Source organism: Oncorhynchus mykiss, chromosome 21 (genome assembly GCF_013265735.2).
Source record: "Oncorhynchus mykiss isolate Arlee chromosome 21, USDA_OmykA_1.1, whole genome shotgun sequence".
NCBI lineage: Eukaryota > Metazoa > Chordata > Actinopteri > Salmoniformes > Salmonidae > Oncorhynchus > Oncorhynchus mykiss.
This window is the reverse complement of record NC_048585.1, coordinates 7,546,058-7,560,744: the sequence shown is the minus strand read 5'-3', so window position 1 is coordinate 7,560,744 and position 14,687 is coordinate 7,546,058. Positions and strand designations below refer to the sequence as shown.

Genomic DNA, 14,687 nt, shown 5'->3' with positions numbered 1-14,687 from the left:
TCACAGAGTACGATCCTGACTAAACAGACTGCCTTCTATTCAACCTGTCAGAAGGATCACAGAGTACGATCCTGACTAAACAGACTGCCTGCTATTCAACCTGTCAGAGTACGATCCTGACTAAACAGACCGCCTGCTATTCAACCTGTCAGAGTACGATCCTGACTAAACAGACTGCCTTCTATTCAACCTGTCAGAAGGATCACAGAGTACGATCCTGACTAAACAGACTGCCTGCCATTCAACCTGTCAGAAGGATCACAGAGTACGATCCTGACTAAACAGACTGCCTGCCATTCAACCTGTCAGAAGGATCACAGAGTACGATCCTGACTAAACAGACAGCCTGCTATTCAACCTGTCAGAGTACGATCCTGACTAAACAGACCGCCTGCTATTCAACCGGTCAGAGTACGATCCTGACTAAACAGACTGCCTTCTATTCAACCTGTCAGAGTACGATCCTGACTAAACAGACTGCCTGCTATTCAACCGGTCAGAGTACGATCCTGACTAAACAGACTGCCTGCTATTCAACCGGTCAGAAGGATCATAGAGTACGATCCTGACCCCGTCGGCCCGGTCTGATAACCCGTCCACCGGTCCGATAACCAGTCCCCCGGTCCGATAACCAGTCCCCTCTCGGCCCGGTCCGATAACCAGTCCCCTCTCGGCCCGGTCCGATAACCAGTCCCCTCTCGGCCCGGTCCGATAACCAGTCCCCTCTCGGCCCGGTCCGATAACCAGTCCCCTCTCGGCCCGGTCCGATAACCAGTCCCCTCTCGGCCCGGTCCGATAACCAGTCCCCTCTCGGCCCGGTCCGATAACCAGTCCCCCGTCAGCCCGGTCTGATAACCAGTCCCCCGTCAGCCCGGTCTGATAACCAGTCCCCTCTCGGCCCGGTCTGATAACCAGTCCCCTCTCGGCCCGGTCTGATAACGTGTCTAACAGAACCCAGGAGAGATCTGACTAGATGATACAGTCTAATACAGTGTCACCATATGAACCTGCAACGTTCCAGACAAGCAGCATTATATTAACATCAGCATGGGAAGTGAATGTAAAGTCTCAGAGAGTGAAGCATTAGTCTGTCTCCTGGAGAACTTTATACATAGCCCTGGGAGTCCTTACAATCTGGATCAGAGCAAGCCCTCATCCCAAATGGCTCCCCTATTCCCTATGGGGCCCTGGTCAAAGGCAGTGCACTAAATAGGGGCCAGGGTGCTGTTAGGGACACATCTCCAGCCGTCCTGTCTGAGGCCTTGTGGGTTAGTTCTGGCTAAGGTTGGTTAGTTAAAGGTCAGTGTGAACGGAGAGAGAGGGGTTCTCTCTACATTGAAACCTATTGAAACCTCAGCATTTCACATGGGAGAAAAAGGGGGAAGTGGGTTTGATTTCTCTCAACAGTGGACTATTATTGTAGTGGTCTGTTTTTGTTGGTCAGGCCTTTTCTAAAATGTCTACACGGCATTCATATAGCTGTGCATTTGGTTTAACAGACAAAAACAAAACTGTCATTTTCAGCAATATTTATTCAGTGGGCTTTGAGATGTCTCATCTTAAGGACATTACATTGTGTAAAGAGTCTGTCTCCATATGTAGAACAAAGCCCTTTGAGATGTCTGAAGGACATTACATTGTGTAAAGAGTCTGTCTTCATATGTAGAAGAAAGCCCTTTGAGATGTGTTGTGTTGTGTTGTGGAGCAAGAACATCAGTTGTGTTGTGTTGTGGAGCAAGAACATCAGTTGTGTTGTGGAGCCAGAACATCAGTTGTGTTGTGTTGTGGAGACAGAACATCAGTTGTGTTGTGGAGACAGAACATCAGTTGTGTTGTGTTGTGGAGACAGAACATCAGTTGTGTTGTGTTGTGGAGACAGAACATCAGTTGTGTTGTGTTGTGGAGCCAGAACATCAGTTGTGTTGTGGAGCCAGAACATCAGTTGTGTTGTGGAGCCAGAACATCAGTTGTGTTGTGGAGACAGAACATCAGTTGTGTTGTGTTGTGGAGACAGAACATCAGTTGTGTTGTGTTGTGGAGACAGAACATCAGTTGTGTTGTGTTGTGGAGACAGAACATCAGTTGTGTTGTGGAGCAAAGAACATCAGTTGTGTTGTGGAGCCAGAACATCAGTTGTGTTGTGGAGCCAGAACATCAGTTGTGTTGTGGAGACAGAACATCAGTTGTGTTGTGGAGCCAGAACATCAGTTGTGTTGTGGAGCCAGAACATCAGTTGTGTTGTGGAGACAGAACATCAGCCGTACAGCCTGTTGAACATGATAGAAGGATAATGGTGTTTTAATGTGGTTCTGATCATGAGCAGGAAGCAGAGCGGTACTTCAGCACTATGTTGTTGTGTGTTGCTGTGCGGTGTTCTGAGGGGTTGTGCGGTGTTGTGTCATGTGGTTGTGTGTTGCCGTGCAGTGTTGTGTGTTGCCGTGCGGTGTTGTGTGTTGCCGTGCGGTGTTGTGTGTTGCCGTGCGGTGTTGCGTCATGTGGTTGTGTGTTGCCGTGCGCTGTTGCGTCATGTGGTTGTGTGTTGCCGTGCGGTGTTGTGTGTTGCCGTGCGGTGTTGCGTCATGTTGTTGTGTGTTGCCGTGCGGTGTTGTGTCATGTGTGTTGCCGTGCGGTGTTGTGTCATGTGTGTTGCCGTGCGGTGTTGTGTCATGTTGTTGTGTGTTGCCGTGCGGTGTTGTGTCATGTTGTTGTGTGTTGCCGTGCGGTGTTGTGTCATGTTGTTGTGAGTTGCCGTGCGGTGTTGTGTCATGTTGGTGTGAGTTGCCGTGCGGTGTTGTGTGTTGCCATGCGGTGTTGTGTCATGCTGGTGTGAGTTGCCGTGCGGTGTTGTGTGTTGCCGTGCGGTGTTGTGTCATGTAGTTGTGTGTTGCCGTGCGGTGTTGTGTCATGTTGTTGTGTGTTGCCGTGAGGTGTTGTGTCATGTTGTTGTGTGTTGCCGTGCGGTGTTGTGTCATGTTGTTGTGTGTTGCCGTGCGGTGTTGTGTCATGTTGTTGTGTGTTGCCGTGCGGTGTTGTGTCATGTTGTTGTGAGTTGCCGTGCGGTGTTGTGTCATGTTGGTGTGAGTTGCCGTGCGGTGTTGTGTGTTGCCATGCGGTGTTGTGTCATGCTGGTGTGAGTTGCCGTGCGGTGTTGTGTGTTGCCGTGCGGTGTTGTGTCATGTAGTTGTGTGTTGCCGTGCGGTGTTGTGTCATGTTGTTGTGTGTTGCCGTGAGGTGTTGTGTCATGTTGTTGTGTGTTGCCGTGCGGTGTTGTGTCATGTTGTTGTGTGTTGCCGTGCGGTGTTGTGTCATGTTGTTGTGAGTTGCCGTGCGGTGTTGTGTCATGATGTTGTGTGTTGCCGTGCGGTGTTGTGTCATGTTGGTGTGAGTTGCCGTGCGGTGTTGTGTGTTGCCATGCGGTGTTGTGTCATGCTGGTGTGAGTTGCCGTGCGGTGTTGTGTGTTGCCGTGCGGTGTTGTGTCATGTAGTTGTGTGTTGCCGTGCGGTTTGTGTCATGTTATTGTGTGTTGCCGTGAGGTGTTGTGTCATGTTGTTGTGTGTTGCCGTGCGGTGTTGTGTCATGTTGTTGTGAGTTGCCGTGCGGTGTTGTGTCATGATGTTGTGTGTTGCCGTGCGGTGTTGTGTCATGTTGGTGTGAGTTGCCGTGCGGTGTTGTGTGTTGCCATGCGGTGTTGTGTCATGCTGGTGTGAGTTGCCGTGCGGTGTTGTGTGTTGCCGTGCGGTGTTGTGTCATGTTGTTGTGTGTTGCCGTGCGGTGTTGTGTCATGTTGTTGTGTGTTGCCGTGCGGTGTTGTGTCATGTTGTTGTGTGTTGCCGTGCGGTGTTGTGTCATGTTGTTGTGTGTTGCCGTGCGGTGTTGTGTCATGTTGGTGTGAGTTGCCGTGCGGTGTTGTGTGTTGCCGTGAGGTGTTGTGTCATGTTGTTGTGTGTTGCCGTGCGGTGTTGTGTCATGTTGTTGTGAGTTGCCGTGCGGTGTTGTGTCATGATGTTGTGTGTTGCCGTGCGGTGTTGTGTCATGTTGTTGTGTGTTGCCGTGCGGTGTTGTGTCATGTTGGTGTGAGTTGCCGTGCGGTGTTGTGTGTTGCCGTGTGGTGTTGTGTCATGTTGGTGTGTGTTGCCGTGCGGTGTTGTGTGTTGCCGTGCGGTGTTGTTACCATGTTCAGGAAGCAGAGCAGGTACTTCAACACCATGTAGTTGTGTTCTGGTAGTCTCTCTAGGATGTGTTTACAGGTGGTCACTCGTAGACTGCTCTCCACTCCTGGAACAACAAGCTGTACGTCACACATCACACGTTGAGGTTCTCTTTCTGGTTCAGATACACCGGGTCACCACGGTCTGTTTTATATGTGACCCACTTCAGGAAGTTGGGCAATTGATACAGGTTCCTACTTCACAGTAGAGCCGTTAAATTAGTATATTGATGCAGGTTCCGACACTTCACAGTAGAGCCATTCAATTAGTATATTGATGCAGGTTCCTACTTCACAGTAGAGCCGTTAAATTAGTATATTGATGCAGGTTCCTAATTCACAGTAGAGCCATTAAATTAGTATATTGATGCAGGTTCCTACTTCAGTGGTCTGGGATCTGGAGATATGAATTCTAGTGTTACATAAAGGAGCCCAGTTCAGCCAAGGAGACTGGTCTGGGATCTGGAGATATGAATTCCAGTGTTACATAATGGAGCCCAGTTCAGCCAAGGAGACTGGTCTGGGATCTGGAGATATGAATTCCAGTGTTACATAATGGAGCCCAGTTCAGCCAAGGAGACTGGTCTGGGATCTGGAGATATGAATTCCAGTGTTACATAATGGAGCCCAGTTCAGCCAAGGAGACTGGTCTGGGATCTGGAGATATGAATTCCAGTGTTACATAATGGAGCCCAGTTCAGCCAAGGAGAAAGCACTGAGTTATAAGGAAAAATACAGGATGCTCCATGGCTTTCCATGATTGGCTGAGATAAGGGATAATATGGGTACTGATTAACTTTTAACGCTCAAATGGTTGGAACCCCGCGTCTCCATGGTTACATGGGGGAAGTCCATCTATAGACCCCCCTTTTCTATTATTCTATTGGTGCTGCTCTGTTTGAGGGAGGTGCTCTTGATTCAGCTGCCCTGCGTGCCGGCTAGACAGTGTTCCCATTTAGAACCATTTCACATGTCTGAAGGTACAAACTCCCGTCTACGACGAGAGAGCCGCCGACGAGAGAGGAGCCGCCGCCGCCGACGAGAGAGGAGCCGCCGCCAGAGCCGCCGCCAGAGCCGCCGCCGCCGACGAGAGCCGCCGCCGCCGACGAGAGAGAGCCGCCGCCGCTGACGACGACGAGAGAGCCGCCGCCGACGACGAGAGAGAGAGCCGCCGCCGACGACGAGAGAGAGAGCCGCCGACGACGAGAGAGAAAGCCGCCGCCGACGACGAGAGAGCCGCCGCCGAGAGCCGCCGCCGAGAGAGCCGCCGCCGCCGCCGCCGCCGAGAGAGCCGCCGCCGAGAGAGCCGCCGACGACGAGAGAGCCGCCGACGACGACGAGAGAGCCGCCGCCGCCGACGAGAGAGAGCCGCCGCCGCCGACGAGAGAGAGCCGCCGCCGCCGACGAGAGAGCCGCCGCCGACGACGAGAGAGCCGCCGCCGACGACGAGAGAGAGCCGCCGCCGACGAGAGAGAGCCGCCGCCGACGACGACGAGAGAGAGAGCCGCCGCCGACGACGAGAGAGAGCCGCCGCCGACGACGAGAGAGAGCCGCCGCCGACGACAGAGAGAGCCGCCGCCGACGACGAGAGAGAGAGCCGCCGCCGACGACGAGAGAGAGAGCCGCCGCCGACGACGAGAGAGAGAGCCGCCGCCGACGACGAGAGAGCCGCCGCCGACGACGAGAGAGCCGCCGACGACGAGAGAGAGAGCCGCCGACGACGACGAGAGAGAGAGAGCCGCCGCCGACGACGAGAGAGCCGCCGCCGAGAGCCGCCGCCGAGAGAGCCGCCGCCGCCGCCGCCGACGAGAGAGCCGCCGCCGAGAGAGCCGGCGCCGCCGCCGAGAGAGCCGCCGCCGCCGCCGCCGCGAGAGCCGCCGCCGAGAGAGCCGCCGCCGCCGCCGCCGCCGCCGAGAGAGCCGCCGCCGCCGCCGCCGAGAGAGCCGCCGCCGCCGCCGAGAGAGCCGCCGCCGCCGCCGAGAGAGCCGCCGCCGCCGCCGAGAGAGCCGCCGCCGACGACGAGAGAGCCGCCGCCGACGACGAGAGAGCCGCCGCCGACGACGAGAGAGCCGCCGACGACGACGAGAGAGCCGCCGCCGACGACGAGAGAGCCGCCGACGACGAGAGAGCCGCCGACGACGACGAGAGAGCCGCCGACGACGACGAGAGAGCCGCCGACGACGAGAGAGCCGCCGACGACGACGAGAGCCGCCGACGACGACGAGAGCCGCCGACGACGACGAGAGCCGCCGACGACGACGAGAGCCGCCGTCATGTGACATTTTAAAGAGATGGGTGGAGCTAAGGCTTAAGAGGGCGTGTGAACGATGCAGACAGAGAACTCTGTAGGAAAAAGGCATTGTATTGGACCCGTGGCCTGTGTTTAGCCTGCTGAGCTGAAGCCTCGGCACATGCACTCACGGACTACGTCCTGTATCTGGTGGTAGAGGGGGAAGGTGAGCAGAGGTTCAGGAAGCTCTCTGAGGAAGGTCTTCAGGATGACAGCAGGCACGTGGATGTCTCCGTACTGCTCGAACACCACTGGCTTCCCTGAGGAGGGGAGATAGAGACCTGATAACAGACTGAGCTTCCCTGAGGAGGAGAGACAGAGACCTAAAAACCTGGACCACAGATTCATCCTCTGACTGATGGCGGCCATTGAACTTCTTTATCAATACTGAGCACAGCGGATGTCTGAGTCCAGAGTAAAACCATTCCGTGGACAACCCTGACGCAAACGCTACATTCAAACTATTGAAATGGAATCATAGATTGTTATAATTGTCATGTTTTCTACAAATCTCTCTCTGTACTGTATCTAGTGTGTGGTTGATTGATTCTACATGTTCTACATGTTCTCAGATAGTATGTGGTTTGACTCATGGAAACTCTGTGTTGGCCTGCTGCAGTCAACAGACTCTATATGTTGTCAGACAGTACGTGGTTTGACTCATGGAAACTCAGTCTGCTGGCCTGCTGCAGTCAACAGACAGTACGTGGTTTGACTCATGGAAACTCTGTGTTGGCCTGCTGCAGTCAACAGACTCTATATGTTGTCAGACAGTACGTGGTTTGACTCATGGAAACTCAGTCTGCTGGCCTGCTGCAGTCAACAGACAGTACGTGGTTTGACTCATGGAAACTCAGTCTGTTGGCCTGCTGCAGTCAACAGACTCTATATGTTGTCAGACAGTACGTGGTTTGACTCATGGAAACTCAGTCTGCTGGCCTGCTGCAGTCAACAGACAGTACGTGGTTTGACTCATGGAAACTCAGTCTGCTGGCCTGCTGCAGTCAACAGACAGTACGTGGTTTGACTCATGGAAACTCAGTCTGTTGGCCTGCTGCAGTCAACAGACGGTACGTGGTTTGACTCATGGAAACTCAGTCTGCTGGCCTGCTGCAGTCAACAGACAGCACGTGGTTTAACTCATGGAAACTCAGTCTGTTGGCCTGCTGCAGTCAACAAACTCTATATGTTGTCAGACAGTACGTGGTTTGACTCATGGAAACTCAGTCTGTTGGCCTGCTGCAGTCAACAGATTCTACATGTTGTCAGACAGTACGTGGTTTGACACAAGGAAACTCAGTCTGCTGGCCTGCTGCAGTCAACAGAAGTCTGGGGGGGGACATGGGGCTGTGGTGTGATGTGATCTGAGACAGAGGAGATGGAGGTTGATCTGGATTATTATTGATCTCTGCTTCCTGGTAGTGAGAGATAAAAGCCCCGTTATAAAGGTTCCATCTCACCCTGGTTGTAGAGCTTCTGGACGTCCTTGATGAGCTGAACACGAGCGGACCTCCTGAAGATACCTTCTGTCTGGAGGCCTGAGGAGAGGTGGGAGGGAGTGAAAGGCTTCAACTACTATTACTGTAGAGGTCCTGTACCTGATCCAAGGTTCTATCAGACAGCTCCTACCTCAACAACTATTACTGTAGAGGTCCTGTACCTGATCCAAGGTCCTATCAGACAGCTCCTATCTTCTTACCATTGTCTTTGAGATAAGCCACAGTCTGGGACATCACAGGAGGGATCATAACTCCCTGGTTCTTCTCAGCAATACTGGGAACAGAACACGTCTAGTTCAGTAGGCTTGCAGTATGGTACATCATATTAGTTGGCATAACCATGGTGGAAATATGGAGCGGCTAAGGGGGGGTAGGGGACGAATAAAGGGGACTCAGCTAAAATACTCACTATTGCAGGCTGACTCCAAACTGCTGAGTGGGCAGAGGAGGTCTGGGGGGAGGAGTCTTAGATGAGGGGTGCAGACCTCCCTTCTGGGCCGCCTGCAGCCTCTCGTCATGCCTGTCGTAAATACATGGTCATGTACAGTTGAAGTCAGAAGTTTACATACTCTTAGATTGGAGTCATTAACAAAGTTCTTGTTAACAAACTATAGTTTTGGTAAGGCTGTTAGGACATCTACCTTGTGCATGACAAGTAATTATTCCAACAATTGTTTACAGATTATATCACTTATAATTCACCGTATCACAATTCCAGTGGATCAGAAGTTTACATACACTACGTTGACTGTGCTTTTAAACAGCTTGGAAAATTCCAGAAAATGATGTCATGGCTTTAGAAGCTTCTGATAGGCTAATTTACATTATTTGAGTCAATTGGAGGTGTACCTGTGGATGTATTTCAAGGCCTACCTTCAAACTCAGTGCCTCTTTGCTTGACATCATGGGAAAATCAAAAGAAATCAGCCAAGACCTCCACAAGTCTGGAACATCCTTGGGCGCAATTTACAAACGCCTGAAGGTACCACGTTCATCTGTACAAACGATAGTATGCAAGTATAAACACCATGGGACTATGCAGCCGTCATACCGCTCAGGAAGGAGATGCGTTCTGTCTCCTAGAGATGCGAAAAGTGCAAATCAATCCCAGAACAACAGCAAAGTACCTTGTGAAGATGCTGGAGGAAACAGGTACAAAAGTATCTATATCCACAGTAAAACGAGTCCTATATCGACATAAAGGCCGCTCAGCAAGGAAGAAGACACTGCTCCAAAACCGCCATAAAAAAGCCAGACTACGGTTTGCAACTGCACAGGGGGACAAAGATCGTACTTTTTGGAGAAATGTTCTCGTCTGATGAAACAAAAATAGAACTGTTTGGCCATAATGACCACCTTTGGAGGAAAAAGGGAGGCTTGCAAGCCGAAGAACACCATCCCAACTGTGAAGCATGGGAGTGGCAGCATCATGTTGTGGGGGTGCTTTGCTGCAGGAGGGACTGGTGCACCTCACAAAATAGATGGCGTCATGAGAAAGGAAAATGATGTGGATATATTGAAGCAACATCTCAAGACATCAGTTAAAGCTTGGTCGCAAATGGGTCTTCCAAATGGACAATGACCCCAAGCATACTTCCAAAGTTGTGGCAAAATGGCTTAAGGACAACAAAGTCGAGGTATTGGAGTGGCCATCACAAAGCCCTGCCCTCAATCCCATAGAAAATGTGATAGATAATTTGTGGGCAGAACTGAAAAAGCGCGTGTGAGCAAGGAGGCCTACAAACCTGACTCAGTTACACCAGCTTTGTCAGGAGGAATGGGCCAAAATTCACCCAACTTTTTGCGGGAAGCTTGTGGAAGGCTACCAAAAACATTTGACCCATGTTTAACAATTTAAAGGCAATGCAACCAAATACTAATTGAGTGTATGTAAACTTCTGACCCACTAGGAATGTGATGAAAGAAATAAAAGCTGAAATAAAATCACTCCTAATTTTTTGGACATTTTCACATTCCTAATTTTTACTAGGATTAAATGTTAGAAATTGTGAAAAACTGAGTTTAAATATATCAGCCACCTCCGGGGCTGGTTGGACACACCACCTCCGGGGCTGGTTGGACACACCACCTCCGGGGCTGGTTGGACACACCACCTCCGGGGCTGGTTGGACACACCACCTCCGGGGCTGGTTGGACACACCACCTCCGGGGCTGGTTGGACACACCACCTCCGGGGCTGGTTGGACACACCACCTCCGGGGCTGGTTGGATACATGAATACACTACCTCTGTGATTGGTTGGATACATGAATACACTACCTCCATGATTGGTTGGGTACATGAATACACTACCTCTGTGATTGGTTGGATTCATGAATACAGTACCTCCGTGATTGGTTGGATACAGTGATTGGTTGGATACATGAATGCACTACCTCCATGATTGGTTGGATACATGAATACACTACCTCCGTGATTGGTTGGATACATTAATGCACTACCTCCGTGATTGGTTGGATACATGAATACACTACCTCCGTGATTGGTTGGGTACATGAATACACTACCTCCGTGATTGGTTGGGTACATGAATACACTACCTCCGTGATTGGTTGGATACATGGTTGGAATACACTACCTCCATGATTGGTTGGATACATGAATACACTACCTCCGTGATTGGTTGGATACATGGTTGGAATACACTACCTCCATGATTGGTTGGATACATGAATACACTACCTCCATGATTGGTTGGATACATGAATACACTACCTCCGTGATTGGTTGGGTACATGAATACACTACCTCCGTGATTGGTTGGGTACATGAATACACTACCTCCGTGGTTGGTTGGATACATGAATACACTACCTCCGTGATAGGTTGGATACATGAATACATGAAACTCTGCTGATATCAAGCTAATGAGCAGCTACAGGTCAGGGGTCAGTGTTAAGGTCAGGGAGTGGTATAGAGGTGTAACCTACCTGAAGACATCAGGTGGTCTCTGAGCTCAGCCAGGTAGTTAGGGTTAAGGTCAGGGGTCAGGGTAAGGTAGTGGTGTAGAGGTGTAACCTACCTGAGGACATCAGGTGGGATGATGAGCTGATCCCAGCTCAGGTGATCTCTGAGCTCAGACAGGTAGTTTACATAGGTCAGCTTCTTACCAAACTTGTGACTAAACAGGAAGAACCGAGTGTTAGAAAGGTCAGTCAATATGCCAAAGGTCTTTCATAGTCATGAATACTGTTGTGGAGACCAGACTTAAACATGTACAGTACAGGCCTGGAATGGCATCTTTACTGTAGAAAGATGACTGGGCACCATACCTGATGAGTGGTTGGAATATACTGTATTCTAGATTATTACTGTAGAAAGATGACTGGGCACCATACCTGATGAGTGGTTGGAATATACTGTATTCTAGATTATTACTGTAGAAAGATGACTGGGCACCATACCTGATGAGTGGTTGGAATATACTGTATTCTAGATTATTACTGTAGAAAGATGACTGGGCACCATACCTGACTGGATGGAATATACTGTATTCTAGATTATTACTGTAGAAAGATGACTGGGCACCATACCTGACTGGTTGGAATATACTGTATTCTAGATTATTACTGTAGAAAGATGACTGGGCACCATACCTGATGAGTGGTTGGAATATACTGTATTCTAGATTATTACTGTAGAAAGATGACTGGGCACCATACCTGATGAGTGGTTGGAATATACTGTATTCTAGATTATTACTGTAGAAAGATGACTGGGCACCATACCTGATGAATGGTTGGAATATACTGTATTCTAGATTATTACTGTAGAAAGATGACTGGGCACCATACCTAATGAGTGGTTGGAATATATTCCAGATGATTCTGATAAAGTTAGTAGGATGGACGACATAGAGGGCTTTCAGGTTCTTCTTGTACCTATCAGGACACACACACACACACACACACAAAACATTATTCTGGAAAAACTGGCTCATCGAGTTATATTTTAATTGAGAGGGCTTGAAAAGTCGTAGGTTAGAGGTCAGGGTGACTTACTTCCTGTCAAATTCTCTGTAGGCGTTTCGAAGCCAGTGTAGCGAGGGCTTGTTGCAGCTGCGGAGACCATGGTGGAAGTACACTACCGTATAGTCACTCTCTACATACTGGTCCAGAGTATACATCAGATACCTACAGCCAGGGAGAGGAGAGAACAGAGCCAGGGTATACATCAGATACCTACAGCCATGGAAAGGAGAGAACAGAGCCAGGGTATACATCAGATACCTACAGCCAGGGAGAGGAGAGAACAGAGCCAGGGTATACATCAGATACCTACAGCCAGAGAGAGGAGAGAACAGAGCCAGGGTATACATCAGATACCTACAGCCAGGGAGAGGAGAGAACAGAGCCAGGGTATACATCAGATACCTACAGCCAGGGAGAGGAGAGAACAGAGCACTCAGGTAACAGTCCAAACATAATGGAAAAACTCTTGACTAAATGAGGGGATAACAAAGTAGAGTGAAAGCATGTGCTTCCACACAGGTGTGATTCCTGAGTTCATTAAGCAATTAACATCCCATCATGCTTTAGGGTCTTGTATAAAAACGCAGGCCATTATTTTGGGTACCATGGGTATGGCCCCATAAGATGACAATGCCCCCATCCATGAGGCAGGAGGGGTCACAGAATGGTCTGATGAGCAGGAAAACCCATCCCATGGCAGTCTCAGTGACCAGATCTCAACTGGTCCGATGAGCAGGAAAACCCATCCCATGGCAGTCTCAGTCACCAGATCTCAACTGGTCTGATGAGCAGGAAAACCCATCCCATGACTGTCTCAGTCACCAGATCTCAACTGGTCTGATGAGCAGGAAAACCCATCCCATGGCCGTCTCAGTCACCAGATCTCAACTGGTCCGATGAGCAGGAAAACCCATCCCATGACTGTCTCAGTCACCAGATCTCAACTGGTCTGATGAGCAGGAAAACCCATTCCATGGCCGTCTCAGTCACCAGATCTCAACTGGTCCGATGAGCAGGAAAACCCATCCCATGGCAGTCTCAGTCACCAGATCTCAACTGGTCCGATGAGCAGGAAAACCCATCCCATGACTGTCTCAGTCACCAGATCTCAACTGGTCTGATGAGCAGGCCGTCTCAGTCACCAGATCTCAACTGGTCTGATGAGCAGGAAAACCCATCCCATGACCGTCTCAGTCACCAGATCTCAACTGGTCTGATGAGCAGGAAAACCCATTCCATGGCCGTCTCAGTCACCAGATCTCAACTGGTCCGATGAGCAGGAAAACCCATCCCATGACCGTCTGTCACCAGATCTCAACTGGTCCAATGAGCAGGAAAACCCATCCCATGGCAGTCTCAGTCACCAGATCTCAACTGGTCCGATGAGCAGGAAAACCCATCCCATGACCGTCTGTCACCAGATCTCAACTGGTCCAATGAGCAGGAAAACCCATCCCATGGCAGTCTCAGTCACCAGATCTCAACTGGTCCGATGAGCAGGAAAACCCATCCCATGACCGTCTCAGTCACCAGATCTCAACTGGTCTGATGAGCAGGAAAACCCATTCCATGGCCGTCTCAGTCACCAGATCTCAACTGGTCTGATGAGCAGGCCGTCTCAGTCACCAGATCTCAACACTTACGGGAGGTTCTGGAGCGGCGACAAATTGATTCAATATGTTTTTAGATTTACTTTTTACAAATTAATAAAAAAATACTAAACTGAAATGTATTGAGTCAATAAGTATTCATCCTCTTTGTTATGGTAAGAAGCCTAAATAAGTTCAGGAGTAAAAATGTGCTTAACAAGTCACAATAATAAACTGTATGGACTCACTCTGTGTTCAATGATAGTGTTCAACATGATTTATGAATGACTACCTCATCTCTGTACCCCCACACATACAGATAATTGTAAGGTCCCTCAGTCGACGATTCAACCACAAAGACCAGGGAGGTTTTCCAATGCACCGAGTGGTAGATGTTTTTGTTTTTTAAAGCAGACATTGAATATCCCTTTGAGCATGGTGAAGTTATTAAACACACTTTGGATGGACTATCATAACACCCAGTCACTACAAAGATACAGGCTTCCTCCCGAACTCAGTTGCCGGGGAGGAAGGAAACCACTCAGCGATTTCACCACGAGGCCAATGTTGACTTTAAAACAGTTAGAGTTCAATGGCTGGATCAACAACATTGTAGTTACTCCACAATACAAACCTAAATGATAGAGTGAAAAGTAGGAAGCCTGCACAAAATACACATTTTCCAAAACATGCATCCTGTTTACAACAAGACACTAAAGTAAAACTGCAAAAAATGTGTCAAAGCAGTTCACTTTATGTCTTGAATACAAAGTGTTATGTTTGTGGCAAATCCAATACAACACATGACTGAGTACCACTCTCCATATTTTCAAGCATAGGGGTGGCTGCATCATGTTATGGGTATGCTTGTAATCGTTAAAGGACTGGGGAGTTTTTCAGGATCAAAAAGAAACAACAGAGCTAAGCACAGGGAAAAAGAGGAAAGCCTGGTTCAGTCTGTTTTCCACCAGACACTGGGAGATTAATTCACCTTTCAGCAGGACAATAACCTAAAACACAAGGCCAAATATACACTGGAGGTGCTTACCAAGAAGACATTGAATGTTCCTGAGGGGCCTAGTTACAGTTTTGACTTAAATCATCTTGAA

The 14,687-nt window shown here is 49.6% G+C and overlaps 1 protein-coding gene across 6 annotated transcripts in view; it reads right to left on the bottom strand.

Annotated features, from left to right (window-relative positions):
* LOC118942849 (rho GTPase-activating protein 8-like) overlaps window positions 1–14,687 on the bottom strand; it is a 34,449-nt gene that overhangs the window by 1,231 nt on the left and 18,531 nt on the right. For 5 of the 6 annotated variants that reach the window (XM_036956711.1, XM_036956712.1, XM_036956713.1 and 2 more), the window contains 8 exons: window positions 12,020–12,151; window positions 11,813–11,899; window positions 11,041–11,139; window positions 8,407–8,517; window positions 8,198–8,271; window positions 7,959–8,036; window positions 6,630–6,758; window positions 4,173–4,276 (listed from right to left, as the gene is read on the bottom strand). In XM_036956711.1, coding sequence (XP_036812606.1) covers window positions 4,173–4,276; window positions 6,630–6,758; window positions 7,959–8,036; window positions 8,198–8,271; window positions 8,407–8,517; window positions 11,041–11,139; window positions 11,813–11,899; window positions 12,020–12,151 — 814 coding nt within the window. The remainder of the gene's footprint in view (window positions 1–4,172; window positions 4,277–6,629; window positions 6,759–7,958; window positions 8,037–8,197; window positions 8,272–8,406; window positions 8,518–11,040; window positions 11,140–11,812; window positions 11,900–12,019; window positions 12,152–14,687) is intronic. The other variant, XM_036956716.1, reaches the window with a different exon arrangement.